This window comes from Coccinella septempunctata, chromosome 4 (genome assembly GCF_907165205.1).
Source record: "Coccinella septempunctata chromosome 4, icCocSept1.1, whole genome shotgun sequence".
In the NCBI taxonomy this organism is placed as follows: domain Eukaryota; kingdom Metazoa; phylum Arthropoda; class Insecta; order Coleoptera; family Coccinellidae; genus Coccinella; species Coccinella septempunctata.
Genome location: NC_058192.1, coordinates 13,201,566 through 13,221,084, shown reverse-complemented (window position 1 = coordinate 13,221,084; position 19,519 = coordinate 13,201,566). Strand labels below are relative to the sequence as shown.

The window sequence follows — 19,519 nt, the reverse complement described above, 5'->3', positions numbered from 1 at the left end:
GAGAACCTTTTGAAAAATTCATTATTTCGAGGCTATAGGAAAATGGATTTATTGTGAAATTTCGAAAAACCTTTGTCATTTTTATAGCTGGTGACTTTTTCAATTGGCTAACCGTTCAACCCTGTTTTAGGGAGAATGCTGAAATATCGATTAAAATTTATTCTGGGAGGATTCTGCATTTCTTAATAAACTTTTTAGGGTTTTTACTCCCAATCTCTGAAACAAAATCAATTAAAAATGAAATCGATGATTTGCTCCTGCGTAAATTCTTGCACTAATTTGTCAGGAGCAAATTAACTAGAAAAAAATTGTTGACTGAAAATGAACTGAAAATAAATAAAGTTGAAATTATAAGGAGTCTATATCAGACTCCTTCATCAGACGAAAAATCTATTTTTGAAAATCTTCTGAATTGTGGCTTTTGTTTGACATCAATTGTCAATACATAGAAATAGAGACTGCATAGAAACGTTGATTCATTAAATTTTGAAATTACCGGATGACAGCTCCTTCTTTAGTAAATTGATCCAAATATGATCTATTCCTACCGAACAATTTGCCAAATTATTATCTTGATCTAATAGAATACACGTAGACTCTTTGATCTTTCGTTTGTAATGGTCTGGCTCCGTTGAAACCTTCAGTGACCCTTTCTCTGACCTCAAAAGCAATTGACCTTCAAACTCGAACCACATAGAATAATAAGAGTCACGCCAAATCATACCTTCACGTTCTTCTTCTCTAGATGGGGTATGTAAATGAAGAGCAAAAAAAAACCGGTTGTTTTATTCCACTATTACATTGAAAAAGCCAGAACCCTACGGCTTCAAGTCGACGGGCGGTGGAAAGCGAGGAAATAATTAACGAATAACAAAGATCTTATTGCATACAGAACAGAACAATAATATGAATTCTTTGAATATATATTGTGGGGCAAAGTATGAAAGAGGAAAATTCGCTTTCAAAGGTAATGAAGCAAACGCAATCGAGTTGTGTTCATCCTTTTGTTTACTGCCTCTTGGTTTTGTCTTGGAAATATGACGGAAATTCCGGCAAAAATGAGGAAATGAGAATAATTATTGCACAAAGTGTGCAAGGCGGAATCCAATTATAGAATTTGGACGTAATTTAATTCCCAGGTTATCCGCAGAGAATTACTTCTAGTGAAGGATTTGTGTGCCTTATAATCAATTAAATTGTCAAATGCTCATTAATTTTTATCTGAAATTTGTTTTTCACGTTTGATATCTATGAACCAAGAAGGAGAAACATACCTACGAGCTGTATACTTAAATGACTTCTTGAGGTTTATCATCACGTAGATGAGAAGAACTACTGAAATACGTTCTATGTGAGAACTGAACAGGTGAGTTTCTGATTATTCTGTACAAGAAAAAATTGGAAAATCGACCATCGCCTTTGACCTTGGATAACTCACGATATCGAAGGATATAACTTATTCAAAAACTAATATTAGCTCCATTTGGTCTTGAATACTTAATTTTCAATTTCAAGGAGTACCTGGTCCAATTTACAAAATTATACTTCGCTACCTCTACTGAAACATATTCCAAGGCTTTCCTGTACATATATTTCTGATGGGGAATTTTGCCAACCTGTGAATAAAGGGTTGTTTGCGTAATTGTATCCTGCAACAATCCCGGATAGATAAGGATTAGATATTTATAAACGCTTCGCTTTCAGGAATGGCAGGAGTGGCCCCAAAATTGCTTGTATGAATCTGTTTGGTTTGTGTGATTAACCCTCATAATCTTCGTGGATAGCGGAGGCCGGAATGTGCAGTATTCTGATAATATGACGTGAAATGTTCACCTCGTATACCGAATAGAACATCTGTGAGTGCTTAGGTTGGTAGTTCCAGAGGAATGCTTTTTATCGAAAATGCAGGTGAGTCCAATCAATTTGTCTGCCATAAGTTACAACTTTTCCCAACTTAACGTTAACTCTGACCTAACCTTATAATGGGCGAAAAAATTCAACGTCAATGGCCATTCCATGCATTTATTTATGTTCCAAGGGTCTGGTACATCATTTGAAATATTTGTCGATTATCTTCACTTAAATTTGTTCCGTTTTATAAATGGCAAAAATCGCCTTTGCAAATATAAGGTGGATGATATCATTACAGAAGTTATAAGTGGAATGAAAATATACCTATTAATTCCACTTGGTTAACGTATTTCACTCATTCCACAATTTGCAATTGCAGCCTAGATATTTCCTCAGCTTTTGGCGTTCTGTTTCATACCCACGCATTCCATCAGTTCAGAATTTCGACACTCTCGAGGATTTCGTGTGCTGAAAGCCTCATTTAACTAGTTATACAATTAGAGCTTTCTACAATAGTTATACCTACGCATCGAATTCCTAAAATTCACTATAAAATAATTGAAATTTTTGGCACACTTGGATCTGTCCGATAATGATCCTTTCAGTTCTTGGATGATTGATTTCGTGTGTTGAAAATCGAGAATTCATATACTCTGCAACCATAGAGGCAGGATTCATTAAAATCGAAATATCTATTGCCCAATACATTTTCACAACAGAGCCTTGGTTTTACAGTAGCTTTATTTGAATGAGTCATAGACATAGAGACATGGACTGAGCAATGTCAGCATTGAATTGGCTTTTTTTATAGAAAGAGAGAAATGATCGTCGGGAATTTACCTGTCTCTTTTTTGTTCACATAGAGGTGACACAGACCAATCAAAATTCTAGAAGGAGACAACTGAATTCCCGACGTGCGTTTCTCTCTGTCATTTTTTTCGACCGTATTTCATGCATAGATAGAAAGTGAAGGCACAGTCCATGTCTATATGTCTATGGAATGAGTTATCATTTTTGTGGATTGGTCACAGATAGCTTGGCTTGTTTGATTCATAAAACACATAGTCCAAATTTTGGAGAAGAAGAAATATCAATGTAGATGCACTGCTGTGTATTCGGCCTTGTTTCCCTGGATCGTTCTTTATCAACTTTTCTGCAGTCATCCTCAAACAAAGGCAACAGAATTTCTGCAAATCCTTTATTATCAAGTATTAATAATAGTTCCATATGTTGCATCACCTGTTTGAATTGCACTACAGGCTTTGGGCTTATTAAGATACTCTTCAGCAGATGCAATATTGTATGCTATATGTGTCCCTAGTTTCCCATAAGTTTCTGAATAGGTATTCTAGGACAAAGGCTTACTCCGTCGTTGCCATAAAGTTAATTTGTATGCTTCAAAACATCAAGAATAACTATCTGAAATTGTAGAAATTGTATTCGTATGACAAGATAGTTGGACAAACAACTTTTCACTTTGGATTATTCGATTTAAGTGGACACATTCAAACGAATAGAGATAATTCATTAAACTAGGTCTTCATAAATAATTGTAACATCGTAGATGGCTATCAATTACTCTGTTCTGCTTCTTACTTTAGGGTTTCGACCTATATAAAGTAGAATTTTAAAATGAACGTCTACTCTGATGCTACGATTATCAAAAAAGACCTTATATCAAAATATTCAACAAAATATATTACTTATTCGAATGTGACAAAAAATTTCAGGAACAACCATTAAAATGATGGAATCTCCCCATTTTTCGTGCCTTCACAAATGCGGACATGAATTATAAAACTTTTAATCCGCTATATCTCCATATTCGCTCCGAAAAAATACGAAAACACAGGAACATTTTTTCCACGACTTAATTTCCTGGATCATCCTCAGTTCTGCTCCAGATATATGACATACTGAGGCCTCGCTTTCCCTTGTATCCAAGCAACAAAGCGGCCTGAAAAGATTGACACTCACAAGAAGGGTTTTTCAAAGGGAAAATACGAATAATCGGAATGGGATATTTCCACCAAAATTGCGGCTGTCTGGTCACTTTCTTGCTTCGATGTCTTATTCGTATTTATGTCTCAGCATTCAGGAATATTCGTCCTGAAATAGGACAAGCGTTTGTTGAATTGTACAACACGGACAGCGGGTTTCATAAAACTTTGATTGTGCGATCAACGATTTGACCGTCACTTGATTTCTAAAATGAACTCACTGACACCTTTTCATTGCTGAATATATTGAAGAAGTAGCAATTGAGAATAATTTAATGGACGTATAAACATCATAATTTGATGCGAGAATGATATTCTGAATGATCATGACTGAATTAACGATTGAAAACAAATTGACGTCTGTTGGTCGATCAAGCATTGATTCCCTGATCAAGCTTTATGAAACCCGAGGCGAGTGTAACAATTTTTTTTCGAGATTGAAATTGTCTGCAAAAATCTCATACATTATCTGAGTTAGAATTGTTATAGGTACATTCTTCTTTGCAGAAGTGTCAAAATATTAAAATCTACTTGAGTATTTCCCAAATTTCTCGATTGAGTTGAAGTAAAAGTTTAGAGTTGAGAGAAACGGTGAAGAATATAACTTTTCATTCACAATGATGTAAAAAATATAAGGAGGTAGGTAACGTCTTCCATGTGTAAAGCGGGTTACTGGATTTTGTAACTCATTCATTGAGCTAAATTTGAAAATTAAAAATCAATAATCTTTTCGCTTTTGGAATATGGGGACATAATTCTTCTGAAGCTTCAGAAAAATTTCCCAAATTATACATCCCACCAACCCGTTTCACAACCCTAAAAACCAACAGTAGAGCCAAATATTTTTGGAGACCTGTTACCTTTAGAATGAACTTTTCCTTTTTTTCCACAAAATAACCATGTTTCGAAACAATTGTGAATGTAACTGGACTGTCATTTGTTGATTTCTGTTAATTTCTCTCTTTCTTAATTTTTTTTCACGGGCTATCCAAATATTCTATCGAATAAATGCATGGAACATTTTTCCATTTTTTCTAAACCTTCATTCAATTCTCTATTTGAATAAATGAAAATTATGGTAATTTTATATTTCTCCCAAGAATTTTTTACATATCTTTTCAAAATTATCTTAATTCAATCTGATCCTTCTAAAAATAGATCCATATGTGGTGTAAGTAAGATTCTTGATGTCAACCTGAATAGAATATTTGACATCTAGGGCTTATTGAACCATATGGATATATTATCCAATTTCAAATTTTCTAACGGAAATTCTGAAAGAAATCGAAATCATAATAATATATTTGAATTGAGAATTAATTGATCATTCATAAAATATGAATATTATGCAAGAAAAATTTCTTGTCCCATTTTGAGGTGTTTTAATAATTTTTACATATTTATTTCTCTACATTATCAGTTTCAAGAGGAACATACTAACGCGAAACAGTATTATTCGAAAAACATTTATTAACATTCAACAACATGCTGACAATTCAAAGGACAGTGTTACTCAAAAATTAGATCTTCGAGCGTACTGTTTGTATCGTTTTGTAATTTTTTCATCTTTGAAATAAAAATAGATTCTTACGGATAGCCTCTGAATGGTATTTTGCTTGTTGAGACCCATATTTAAATACAGAAAATCATCAAGTTTATAACTATCTCGACAACAAATTATAATGGATATCGTTATATACAGGAAGAGGAAAAGATTAAAGTATCATTTTTCATTTGAAGATATCCAGAGCGAACTATATTTATACCAAGAAACTCGTGCCGTGAATAAGTTATACCTTGATGAAGTCTTTCATCCATGCGAAGGGAAATTTATTTTCATTCCAGCCTGTTATTGAGAACGAACCTTGAGATTTGAAGACCCGTATACATATTTTATTTTTGATGTCTAACGTTCGATGTTCCTTCATCTCTGGAGACTATTCACTAGAGATAACCAATATTCATAATACTAAGCCAACCTTTCCCTATCGATATTATAATAATTCTGCACTTCCATAACTTTTGTTTTTCGGTCAAATTCAATAATGTTTTTCAACTTTCACGAAATATATCTATACATATTTTGGTATATTACATTTTTGATGAAGTACCGTATAGCATAGACTTTGAAGGAGTTGTCAAAATGTAACAATATAATTACTTAGTTGTTTCAGACAACTAGTGGCTCACAGTATGGTTCTCTCTCATATAATTTTGTTCTGAGGTTCATCCATGATAAACAGAATGTTTATTTTCATTTCGCCGTTCTCAAAGTACATAAAACTATAATAGTACATAATATTGGTTTTGCAAAACTTGAATGTTAATTGAATACACGTCTCCTATGCAGAAATAATTTAGGGAGCTATCCTGATACTTCGGTTAGATAAATGTCTTTTGGTTGTCTTGCTGAAATAAAGACATGTCTGGGGGTTTTGTTGACCTTGACATTAACAACAACGAAACGGGAAGCGTCCTCAAAACGCATATATCTTACGAGTGACATTTATGCGATAAAAGAAGTTTTTCAGCTCGTAATACGAACAGTAAAAAAAGGGGGTGGTGGTGAGTTGTGCTCTCAGTTGATTTTCTTGCCAAAAGAAATTTATTCTCTTATATTCTTCTTATTCGACGGTTTCTGTGCCAAGATAGATAATTCATTTTCCGGTGCGGAAATTTTTCTAAAAAGGAATGAGGTGACTTTAATTCGGTGGATTCCAATTCATCTCAAGCTGATCCACAGGTAGAATGCTTCGTGTTGGCATTTCTTGGTTTATTAAATCATTTAATATTTCACAATTGAGCTTATTTTTTTCTCATATTGTCAACAGATAAATTAATAAATAGGAACCTCTTCAAATGAAGGTGAGATTACACGGGTCAACACCAAATTTGACTTTGACTGCAAAGCATAAAATTTCGATAGTTTAGATCCTAATTAGACGAAAAAAAAATATATGGCATGAAAAAGTTTGCTTCTGTGTTTAGGAGACTGATTCAACGATAGCATTTACAATAAAAACAAGCAAAATGGGGAGCCCATGGCTTGTCTTGATTCCAAACAGGAAAGCCAAAATATGCTTCATAGGCTTCAGAGAGAACGTGAGATGTCTTTATTAATACGTATTTCAAGTCACGAATTATGATAAATTGACCACATATAAAACGAAATGCATCAGCATCGTATTTACACTTTCTTGACGATATTTGAAGTTTGTCTGGGCTAGTAAACAACACCTGATCGTTGTTTATGACTCGAGTGCCCTCTAGCGGCACCTTGTAAACGTAAACACCCCACTCTCATCGGACGGTCTTTTTGAATTATTAAAAATTATAAAAAAAATGAAGAACGACTATTAATACTATAACTATCACAAAAGCAAACTTTATAACAAAAAAAGTTATTTTTTTTTTCGTCTTTGTGCATAATTAACCAGAAAATCCTAATATAAACGTTAGGACAAAGAACAAAAATTTTTTTGTAGAGTCGTGTTATTCAAGGGTGTCACAATATATTGTATTATTTTTTAATTTTCTGAAAAGGATGATAAGAAAACCCATATATTCCTTCTCATGACAGAACATTGTAGGATAATTAGCTTACGCACGAGAATGATTCTAAATATTTCCTTTATTGTTTGAGGAATATTCAGTTTATTCATATCTTTCGATATTTTTGGCTGGAAAACGCAGAAGCGTTTTCTACAAACAACTCTTACTAAGACTCTCTCTGAAATATCCCTGATTCCCTGATTCTTCTAGCTTTAGAACTGCTAGAAGTGGCGTATACGAGTCTCCCAAGTTTGTCTCATTTGTCATCCCTTCAGTCGTATAATTGGACTCCTATGGGGGTTTATCCAGAAGGATGCCATTTTCTAGAGGTACTTGCAATTCATCTTGGGAAGCATCCATTTTTAATTCGTTCGATGTTCGATGTAGAACCCTAATGGAAAAGGATACGAGGGGTAGCTTAGGTATCCAAACTCAAATGGAGATAGAGGGAGTGATCATATTGAAGAATGAATGAGTGCATGATTGGATAGAGCAGTCCTCACGTTTCAGCCCTTGAAATAAAAAAGTAATGGATGTTTTATACGTTTTGAACAGTCGTTAGGTCCTCATCATCAGTCAGGTGTAAATAGAACTCGGTGTTTCATTATTATTGTTCCTCAGTTTTAGAAAAAGCTTATATAAAGGATTACCTATACGACCTACCATTATTTTTGGATAATTATTCCACATTAAAAACTCCTTTATCAATTCTATCCCAAAGAGTAGGACATACGAGACTGGGCCTGAAATAAAACATCTTTCTCCGAAAATACACGGACAAATTTCCGACTGATTAGCGATACGGGGTGGATAAAATGAAATATAGCCCACATAATTTCAAACGACTGGATTTGAAAGGGTCAACGAAAAATTAGGGATTGGCAAAGACAAACAAAAAATAGAGCGTGAAATCGTGGGGTATCCATTAGCTTTGTTTCATATCGCTTGATTATTTCTGACGGGGAAGTTTACCCGTATTTCGGTTTCACGGGGCGGAACAATAGTTTTTGTGAGGTTTTGATCGATTATTCGTCAGGGTCACACGTGTTTTGGTAGTTTGTGTTCTTTTCCTCCTTTTCTTATTCCCACACAGCACAAGAATGGGACTTTTTTAAGCTCTCTTGAGAAAGAATGTAAAGGTCTCTGGAAAGTGTTATCATTTGAATCCTAATCAAAATTGAATCTAATTTTGTATGCAACACGTGAGTTATAAATGTTTTTTCATGAGAAGAAATAAACTTACTCTCGTACTCTTCCATATTGAAATTATTCAGAGCAGATTCACGAGAAAATTTCGAAAACACCCAATAATATAGGTACATAATACCTTCTTAGTATCAGGATCTATGATATCTAGTTAGCCTAGACCAGTTCCATGCATAAAAAAAATATTGCTTTACCATAGCAACGAACAATAACTCATTAGAAGTGTCAGTGTGAAGTTTGAGGTCAAAAAGTAAACCAGAGTTACGCAATAAATTAAAAAGAAGAAGATGTCCACCGAAATTGTGAACATCGAAAAATTGGAGTATCGAGCCATCATCAAGTACCTGTATATAAAATGGTTAAGAGGTAAGCAGACTTACGAAAATAAGCTTAATACCCTTCGTGATCAATGTCCTATGTATGCGACCATGAAAAATTGGACTGCAAGCTTCAAAAGAGGTAAATTTTCCATTAAAGATGATGACCGATCGGCCAGTTTCTGTGTCAGTCCCCGAAAATATCGATGCAGTTCATGACATGATTTCATCAGACCGTCGAATTGGGCTGAAACGGATATCTGAAGCACTGAATATTTCATACGAGCGCGTTCATCATATAGTTCACGCCAATTTGGACATGAGAAGAATTGCTGCAAAATGGATCCCCAAATGTTTGAAGGTTGACCAAAAGCGTGCAAGGGTAGAATCATTGCGTTCGATCTGTGCTCGATTTGAAAACGATGTAGGCTTCTTAAACAGAATTGTTACAATGGATGAGACTTGGGTACATTTCTACTACCTAGCAGGCCCGGATCTAGGGGGGGGCAAGCGGGGCGCTTGCCCCGGGCGCCAGCTCAAGGGGGCGCCAAAATCAACCAGAGGTTAAAATTTTTTTACTTTTGATTTTCTCGGAAAAAATTAATTTTCTAGTTCTAAAATGGAAAGTGTAGAATGGAAACATGATATATCATCACTATGCCTAAAATCAATGAGGGATCAATTAACTGCATATTATTCAGTCATCTACGAATGACCGCCACACTTGGGTGAAATAGGTTGAAAGATCTGATATGTTCACACTGCGTCGCAAGCAGTAATTTCTTTGCCTGCCGACTCATCGCCTTCTCATCTTGAAGTAAGGGCCAAAATTTCCGATTTTCTATAGACAATAACTTGAAAACTAATCCTTTCAGCATAATTCTGGTTTCATATTCGTAATCTATGCCTTAGTAAAAACACCAATTTTGGTGGAAATCGGTAAGATTGAAATTTTTTCAAATTTTCCATAGATTCACCGAGTTTTTCACCATAATATGAGCCCCCCTTTAACTTTGTTACTAAGAGAGGTACAAAAAAATGTCTTATACAAAAGTTTCACGAAATTGAGTGTTTTAAAATTTTGTCACAAAATGAAATATATACAGAGTTGGGTATTTTTGAAAAATATTTTTGGTCTCTGATCAAAACCGACTTCATTCTGTACACTAATTCGAGGGCGTAGAACACGAATATGCAAACAGATATTTAAAAAAAAATCATTTTTCAAGTTATGGTCGATGGAAAATCGGAAATTTTGGACCTTCGCGGAAAAATTCATAAAATCTGAACTGTTCGTGATAGATGAATGAAGTGTGGATTTTTATATTTGCAAAGAACCAATTCAGCACCAAAAAAACAGCATATGACTAGTTCCATTTTTTCTAGCTGCTACAGCTCCTCAAAGTTGACCAATATTTCCGAAATTTTGCACTAAAAGTGATTTATTTCTCAAAATACAGATCCTCCAAAAATCTAATTGCATATTCGTGATCTTCGACCTTGAATTAATATGTAAAATGATCCGGGTCGACATATATAGCTAAAAAAATAAATTTTTGTTCGGAATAATTTCGTTCATGAAGCGCGGGTTAAAACGATAGACGAGGGCGGGTTGCAAACGACATTCTTGTAAATACAAACTTTTTTATTTTTCGAACGATGGCAACCCGAGTCATTTTTTTTACTAATTCGAGGTCGTAGATTACGAATATGCAATTTTTGGGAGTATTTTGGGAAAAGAATAACTTTTAAAGGAATAATGAGAAAAAATATCTTCTGATGGAACAATGGGAAAAAAATAAGAGTGATTTTTTTCCCAAAGTACTCATCTTAGGAAAAATCGAATTGCATAATCTATACGACCTCGAACTAGTGAAAAAAATAACTCGGGTTGAAAGCGATGACGAATATGCAATTAGATTTTTCCTACGAACCTTAGAAGGGGGGGGGGCGCCATCATGAATTTTTGCCCCGGTCAGAAAAAATCGTAGATCCGGGCCTGCTACCTAGAAACAAAGCAAAAATCGATGGAATGGCGACACTCTGGTTCTCCAAGACCTAAGAAGTTTCGTGTCCAAAAATCTGCTGGAAAGGTTCTTGCTTCAGTTTTTTGGGATTGCGCCATGAAGTTATCATGATTGATTTTTTGGCTGAGGGTAGAACAATAACCGGAGATTACTATTCGACATTACTAACCACTCTACGAGAAAAAATTATCAAAGAGAAAAGACGCGGAAAGCTATCCAAAGGTGTTTTGTTTCTGCAGGACAATGCCCCTGCACACAAATCTCATGTTGCCATGCAAAAAATTCTTGATTTAAGGTTTTAATAAATAGAACACCCCCCTTATTCACCAGTTTTGGCTGCATCCGACTATTATCTCTTTCCCAACTGTAAAAAAGTTTAAAAGGTCGTAAGTTTTCTTCCAACGAGAAGGTAATGAAAGCTGTGGAGGTCTGGTTTGCAGAGCAAGAAGAAACTTTTTTTTTGAAAGGTCTAGAGACGTTGCAGGTTCGCTGTAATAAATGTATCCAATTAAGAGGAGAATATGTTGAGTAATTAAATATTATGACATTGATATTTTGTTTGGTTCTATAGGAGGCCAAGAATTTTTCATTATATCCTCGTATATACCTTAAAATCATTATTAGAAATAGAGTTTTACGTATAATTTTTTTCCCCTCATTACAAAGAGACTCCAATTAGATCTCGAAATTAATTCAAATGTAAAATGGAAATTTTTCTCTTTAGAGAAATGTGGAAAAAAATGTGGAAAATGCGATAACCTGAAACTTGGGTATCAATTCAATGGGTACTTCGTACTCGACATCAAAGAAAAATATTCTTGTCATCCTCCACAACACGATGCTCATCACTGTTCCTGCACTCATCACGCAAACCTGTTCATGCTCAGAATCGTAAATATACAGCTCATAGCTGCAGCCTTTGTGGATTTTACCACTGCGGAAGATCCATTCTGGCCGGATGGAAACGGAAGCTATCACAGAGGGATTTCCGGAATTCCCGTTACACTTCGTCATTCACGGCAGTATTTCGTACTGGAAATACCTGCGATCAACTTCAACTCAACAGTGAGGTAGAGTATAGGACAGAGGCTCATCGGCATCAGATGGAAAATGTGAAAATTCAATGGGGATTGGCCTACTCGTAGAGATCTCAGAGGTATATAATCTGTCAGACCTTGTAGTTGTCCATTTTCGTAGATTGTGCGATGTATCTCGGACGTGATACATTGTGCTACATTTTAATTAAAGGAAAAATGAATTGACAACAGATTTTAGTCCATTCAAGAATGATTGACGTCCCAGTAGGCCTTGAAAGTCCAGATGCATCTTAATATCTGGTCAATAAAGATCTTCAATAATTTCTGTAGTAACAGGTAAATGTATTTTTTAATACTGGAAAGAAAACTACCATATACTCTGCACTATCGAAGCTATTCACTATTCATCTTTGTTGTCCAAGATAACATAAGCTTCCATCTATTATCTATTAGTTAGTCTACCTTGGAGTATTGCAAATTATTCACAAACGTCTATAACTAAAAAGTAAATTCAGCAATACTTTGTATATTATTGTGTCATGTTTCCTTAACATTTTATGACTGAAGATGATCCAGATCATCGAACAATTTGATCGACAGACTGATTACAACTCAATCGATTTCCTGCTGTCAAAATTTCCCCAGCACTGTTTTATGGGATCATAAATTGTGAACTGAAAACGTTATAATCTAATTTCGTACCACCCGATGAGACGGCAAAGTTGCTGATTTTGATAAATGGGATATTTAACTGGAGTTGATGCAATCTTGAGATATTCCGGTATCTTCTGGAGCTAGATACACACCTTGATTTGGATGGATGGCTAAAAGCAATATTTATCATTAAATTCTTCATAAGGATAATATACACAGTGTTGGTGGAATGGAAAGGTTAACTTACTGTTTGTGGTAAGCCCACGTGTAGCTAGGACCTAGATTAATTAACAGGATAAATTTAGACTGGTGTAACTAATGGAATGAATAATTGATTGATGGCTTCAGTGAAATGAGTTGATCGTTAATTGATGATAATTTCATTTGATGTGGATACAATGGGCTTCGAACTATCGGTTCTCTTTGACCCTTTTTTGTATTGTTCATTAGTCAACAATACAGATTATGTCATACCATTCCAACAAAATTACATAATATCATTTCTCCACAATAACCTTATCCAGTTATTATAGAATAACTGAAAATGAAAATCCTGAAGGTCCATGCAGCCATGCTTATTTCAATTTCATTTTAACACAATTGAATTTTATAAAAACTGAAGAACTAAATTACAATATTTTCATTAACGATGAGTTTTTTCCTTTACACCTGTTCAACAACTATCCTATACACCTCCTTCAGATGGATGAAGGTGATACTTATCTTGATAATGGTTGTCTGCAAACTGAAATAAATCCCATACCATGCTATGAATTTCTGAAATAGATTGAATTGATGTGAGATCCATACGCGCAAAAGGAACTGAATTACACGATTCTTACTTACGTTTTCACATCTATACTCCATTCACTTTCATGAAAGCTCTCGGTTGGCCATGAAATAATTTTCTTACCTTTTTGTAACAAGAAGAGAGAGGTTGGCACTCATGAAATGTCGTTAATGTACTAACAACGTTGCCACAACTAATATTAATTAATATTGCTATAAGACCGAAAGTGATTGCTATTTGGAGTGCTATTTAGAATTGAGGGCCGCTCAATCAAATAATAACCCTGATATTCCAGAATCTACAATATATCAAACGCTATCGAACATACCCATTCAATGTAGTAAATTTATATTATGTTCAATATGAATCTAAACGACACATATTTTGGTTGAATGTTTCCTAAATCAGAAGATTGTGAATTTAGAGGATGACAAAGAATTTTCTTCTATTAGGACACCCAGAAAGGTGGTGGCATTTTGGGACTTCATTTTTTAAATAGACCTGCAACATTCTTGTACTTATCCATTACCTACCACTACATCAGATGCATTTAGTTTTCGTTTGTTCGATTTTTTTGAATTCAACAACTGATGAAACGTCTTCAACCTTTATCTAAAGAAGATAATCCACATTAACTCTTCTAAAGCAACTGCACATTATGTGTCAATAATATAATTTTCTCTCATAGCAAAAATAAATATAAATATGTATTTGAGAACTGATTTTTTGTACTTTTCATGAAACTAACTAGATTAAGAATCCCTCCAATCAGTTTGTATAAACGTTAATGATTGTGTTCATCATAGATTTTCGAATTCATTCATTTTGTGATGTAAATTCACATTGTGAGAAACAAGTGATAACTGAGACCTTCAAGAATGGACAACATAGCGATGATTTAAAACCCAAAAATGTTTTGACAAGTGTCATAACCTCACACATTCGAACTATACGGAGTGGAATGTGTCAAATTTCCATAGCCAACCGAGTGCTTTAAAAAATTGAATGGTGTGTACACGTGTAGTAAAAATCATCTATTCAGTTCCTAATTTAGATTCAAAGACATTCTTCTTTCTCAGAATTGTCAGGCTGATTTCGTGCAGAGTGGAAATTTTTCAAGTAGGTACACCTACACCACCTAATACTGTATTTGCGTGCTGCTCGGCGCATATAAAATTAATCTCGAAATAGATTGATTCGAATTCAAATTCACCACTGCGATTGGAATGATTGTGAATCTAGGTGGAATGAAATAAAATAAGGCTATTAATTTAAAATATTACATTTTACAACATTTTCTCCTTGCATATAAATTTGTGAAGGGTGAAAGAAAGGTCAATGTCTTCAATGGGAGAAACATTTTATTCAAATCACCAAAACATTTTGTATTGGTCGAGGCAAATGAGGGAGTTATTTCTTCATAGAAGTTGAATATTAATTATAATAATCGGCATTAATCCAGACACATAAAACCTTTTGATTTGAATATCGACAAGAAATTGAACTAGCCAAACGCTATCATTCCAGATTGCCAACGGAAAGACCACTCTAACGAAGAGGTTTAGATGATGACAAGGATGTCAGTCTCATTCATACACGATTCTATGAAAAACGACTCGGAATTGATGAACTACAATATTGTTGTCTTCTACTGTTGACGATTCTGCAATACTAGTCTACTATCATGCCGTAGAGTTTTCTGAATCTAGTAGGACTGCACATGAAGATCGTCAGAATAATGAGAGTTAGATCGGTTCGAGAGATGTTTAACTCCTAGGAATGTTGTGCGGTGAGAGTACTGATCCAGACAATATTGATACAAGAGGTGTATTCCTAAATGCTCTACAAATTTCAACCCAATCTGTTTGAAATAACATTTGTGTACGTGTTGACTATATTATTGTTGGAGAAGTACATATATTCCAGAGCTGTACAACAAATAGAGTGACATGGGGATATTCATTCACTATACCACATAAGTTTGTCTGATTGCCAGTTGTATATTCGAGTAGCCTTCGGAATTTTGAAGATTGACATTCTGTGTCTCAATACTTCATGTCCCCAAAATCGCAATATGTATCAGCAACAAATTTCTCAGAAAAAGTTACTAGCAGAAATGTATCTCAAAAATAACGAGGTATTGTTTGTAGAAATATTGTACATACCTACCTACTTATTTTAGTTATATTAGATTAGATAAATAAATCACAATAAGAACCCGAATATGTATGTTTATGTGTTTATTAATATTCATATCGAATTGATATGGCCCATACTTGATGAGAATCCATAATTGAACGAAAGAAACCCAAATGATTTTCATTAGGATCTCAGGTTTCAGAATTCTTTATGATTAAAGAAGACGCTGAGATCCACCTATTTGATGAGAACAGTTCGCACATCGTCTGCTGACAGATTCAAAAACATTTTTAAAAATTAAAGGATATAATCGTGTATTTGATGAAATTTTTGAATAATTTTAGCCCTCAGTTGTTCCAAATGACAATAAGGCCAATCTCCGTTCAACAAAATCTCCCATTCTCTTTCGCACAAAAGGTAGCGTAATGCATTAGTCTTTTGGAATCCTAAACCAAATAAGTTTTTCGTGTGGGTGGAGTTGAAAACTGGGGAGAAATTGATTTTCTCAACTCGAATATCAGTTTTCACGACCTCCCTAAGATTTTCCCTGGAAAAACGATCATGTTTCTTTGCAAGTCGTGTCATCGTTAAAACTATTCGTGTCGATTATGAACTTGTCGCAAACTTCCGTTCACATTTTTCTCGATTTTCCGGATAATTTAGCGTAGGAAGGAATTGAGACGATGGCATGGTGATAATGACTGACCTTCTGGAGGTTGCGGGTGATCGCTTGTCAAGATCGAATTGAAATATTCATTGAGGCTGCACGTCTCGTGACTGGATGCTCCTTGAATTTTGGATGCGGACGAAGAAGTTCCCCCTTCAAGGAATTTATTGATGGCACCCATGTGACTTTATGAGAATCTATATCCAGTTAGTGAAGATGTTAAGGAGTTCGGTTGAATTCGATCCGGTGAAATCCATGAAATTATTGGAAAAAGCATGAGGCATCTTAAGATCTTGAGCTAGGTGACAAAGCCAAGTTAAAATTTTTTATTCATGTGCCAAATCCTACAAGAAAACACGACGTCGTTCTAAAGAAAATCAATTCGGTCGAGAAATAATTCAATTGACATACTTAAAATATACTTTAGGGTTTATCCAAGCTTGAAATTATAAAAAACCAACGCCTGCTATTGCTCCTAGTTGATTTTCATTCCACACAACAGAGAACCTCACCTGAAGATTACGTAAATTACAAAAAATCATAAATTTGACAATTGTTACTAACTTTTCAACAACAAGATTGGAATGTCTGACTAAATGTGTTGAAAAACAAATCATACATATAAGTATGACACAATGTACTACGTAAATCATCATTTTCGTGTACAATATTAGCTCCCCCAAACATAATTAACCACACACAGTAACGAGTTATTATTTTATAACATTCACTATAAAAAACATTGTGCTGTAATGAAATTACTGTGGCAAACCCCTAGAGCGGGCGTATGTAAAATGAAAACGCTCAAAATCAACAAATTCAATCTTCATGAGGGCCGAGCATTCAATATTGAAACACTCTTCTCCTTTTTAAAATATTCATGGGAACTTAAACAGAACAAAACCTGATGGAAGGGTTTATGAAGTGGGGTGAGTAATCAGATAATTTCGGCTAACGTTGCACAGAAACGAGCAGTGGGTTTGACCCACTTAACAACACGCGTTTCAACCGAATTTTTGGGTAAAAAATAGGGAGTAATGTGGGTAAGGAACTGTTTGATGAAACAACGTTCTCAAACGGTTGGATATGCATCATTTCTAGATATTTCATTTCAAATTTATGAAATATTCATTCAGATCAATAGATTGAAGAAGTTGCAGATATTCTTGAGAGCCATTGAGAGGTATTAATAATATTGTAACGAACCTAGGCCGAAACTGTCACTTCATTTGCGAGCGAACTTTGACAATCTAGAATAGGGTACCTGGAAAGCTCCGGAAAGAAGTCTGTAGGAATATAAGAATATTCATTCATTACTGTATCCCGTTACCGTGAACAAATCTACAAAAATACTCAAAAACCAGACTATCGCTGAGATCAAACTTATAATTTCTTAGGGCTAATTGCGACTGTGTGCCCTCCTGTGACTGAAGAGACCAAACCGTGACTTACAGATCCTTCCTACACTCTGGGCATGGATAGTCACCAACCAGATCTGGCCGCCGCTGTATTCTTGTCGAGTCTCCATTATAACTGTTGGCCAAAGACCTCCACTGTTATCTAACTGCTATCTAAGTTGTTCCCAGTTATGATTGGCATAAACTGATTTTAGGGATTGATGCAGTATATCCTTAAACCGCTTATACTGGCCTCCTGGTTTCCGAGCTCCCTCTATCAATTCGCCTTACAGAGCTATTTTGTGGAGTTTTGTTTCTTGCATCCTCAGAATGTGGCCGCTCCATCTGAGTCGGGCCCTTGTTACTTGAGTCTCAATTCTTATACAACTCGCACATTGCAAGACTTCTGCATTTTAAACTTTGTGGAACCATCTGATGTGCATTATTTGTCTTAGATGACATTGTTACGTTTGTTCAAGCTGTTTAATGTGTCGCCTGTAGGGAGTCCAGCTCTTATTTCCGTAAAGAAGCGTTGGGAAGACCACTGCTTTGTAAACAGCTGTCTTGGTCTTCACATTGAGGTCGTGATTTTGAAATACTCTATCCTTTAGCTTCCAGAATGTCCGTAATGCCGAATTGATATGGTTGTGTATTTCCATGTCCAGGTTAGCCCTAGTATTTATGAAGCTTTCCAAGTATTTGAACTGCTCGACCCGTTCTAGAGTTTCATTCGCCAGGCTGATATGTTTGAAGGCTTTCTGGCGGACTTACCAGGATTTAGGTTTTGCCGATACTGAGTCCAAGGCCTAAAGCTTCGTATACATGTTTATAGGTGTCCAGCATTATCTGTAGATCCGCGCAGTCGTCTGCATATTGAAGTTCCGTGATAAACTTTGTAGTACGGGTTCTTGCTTTAAGGCGCTCCAGATTAAACAGGCCTCCCTGGCCTCCATCAAATCTTAATCTCAATCCAACACCTCTTACAGGCATACTCTGGCCAGCAATTATCGAGAGAGCTATGGCGAAAATATTGAACAGTAGAGGCGCTAACACGGACCCTTGTTTTATTTCAGAGTTGATTAAAAAATGGTAGGTTGTAGAGCCTTTATGCTGTATTCTAGCGGTGTTGTTTGTATGGGGGCTTTTACACACTGCTAAGAATTTCTCGGATACTTCATGACGTCATATGATTTTCCATAGCGCTCTCCGATTCACCGAGTCGAAGGACTTACTTGAATCCATATAGGCTGTATAGATAGAGTATAAGAATATAAGAAATAAGCGACGCTCCGAAACAGGGTCAGTACAGTAAAAGATAGCGGTGAGCAGTTAACGAGTGGAAATAAATAAATGTGGAAATAATTCCAGTGGTTGTGTGAATAAATTATATTGATGAAATCCTAATTCTTCTATTCCAATATAAATGATAAAGAAATCTCTGAAGAACAAAAATAATTATAAGCGAAAAACATAACAATTCAGTAAAAAATTTGGACGAAGTTCATTTCTTTTCCTTTTCCTCCAATATAAATTTTCTCCCCGTAAAGCAATACTCCGCGAATCAGAATCGGAGAAACGAACCGCGAAACGGAAGAGAATAAATTTTAATAAAGCAACCCGAAGAAATGAGCATACCCCCATGAGCATACACCTACATCTCACCTTCGGAACAGGTGAGTCGAGTAAATTCCCTCACATTCCGAAGAAAATCTCCTAATCCGCTTTCCACTCTGCATACCCATTTCGGTCCATTCAAACGCGGATAAGCCTCACGTCATTTTAGTATGCTCGTCCCCCTCTGGCGCTTTTTCCTTGGCGGCAACAGCGGCTTCTAAACCGAAAACAAACAGCTCGCCCTTAAAAAATGAACAATGCGGAGTAA

The 19,519-nt window shown here is 35.4% G+C and overlaps 1 protein-coding gene across 2 annotated transcripts in view; it reads left to right on the top strand.

Annotated features, from left to right (window-relative positions):
- Window positions 1-19,519, top strand: part of LOC123311393 — a 55,317-nt gene that overhangs the window by 5,471 nt on the left and 30,327 nt on the right. For both annotated transcript variants that reach the window (XM_044895301.1, XM_044895300.1), the window contains exon 2: window positions 1,705-1,908. In XM_044895301.1, coding sequence (XP_044751236.1) covers window positions 1,903-1,908 — 6 coding nt within the window. In that variant the 5' untranslated portion in view covers window positions 1,705-1,902. The remainder of the gene's footprint in view (window positions 1-1,704; window positions 1,909-19,519) is intronic.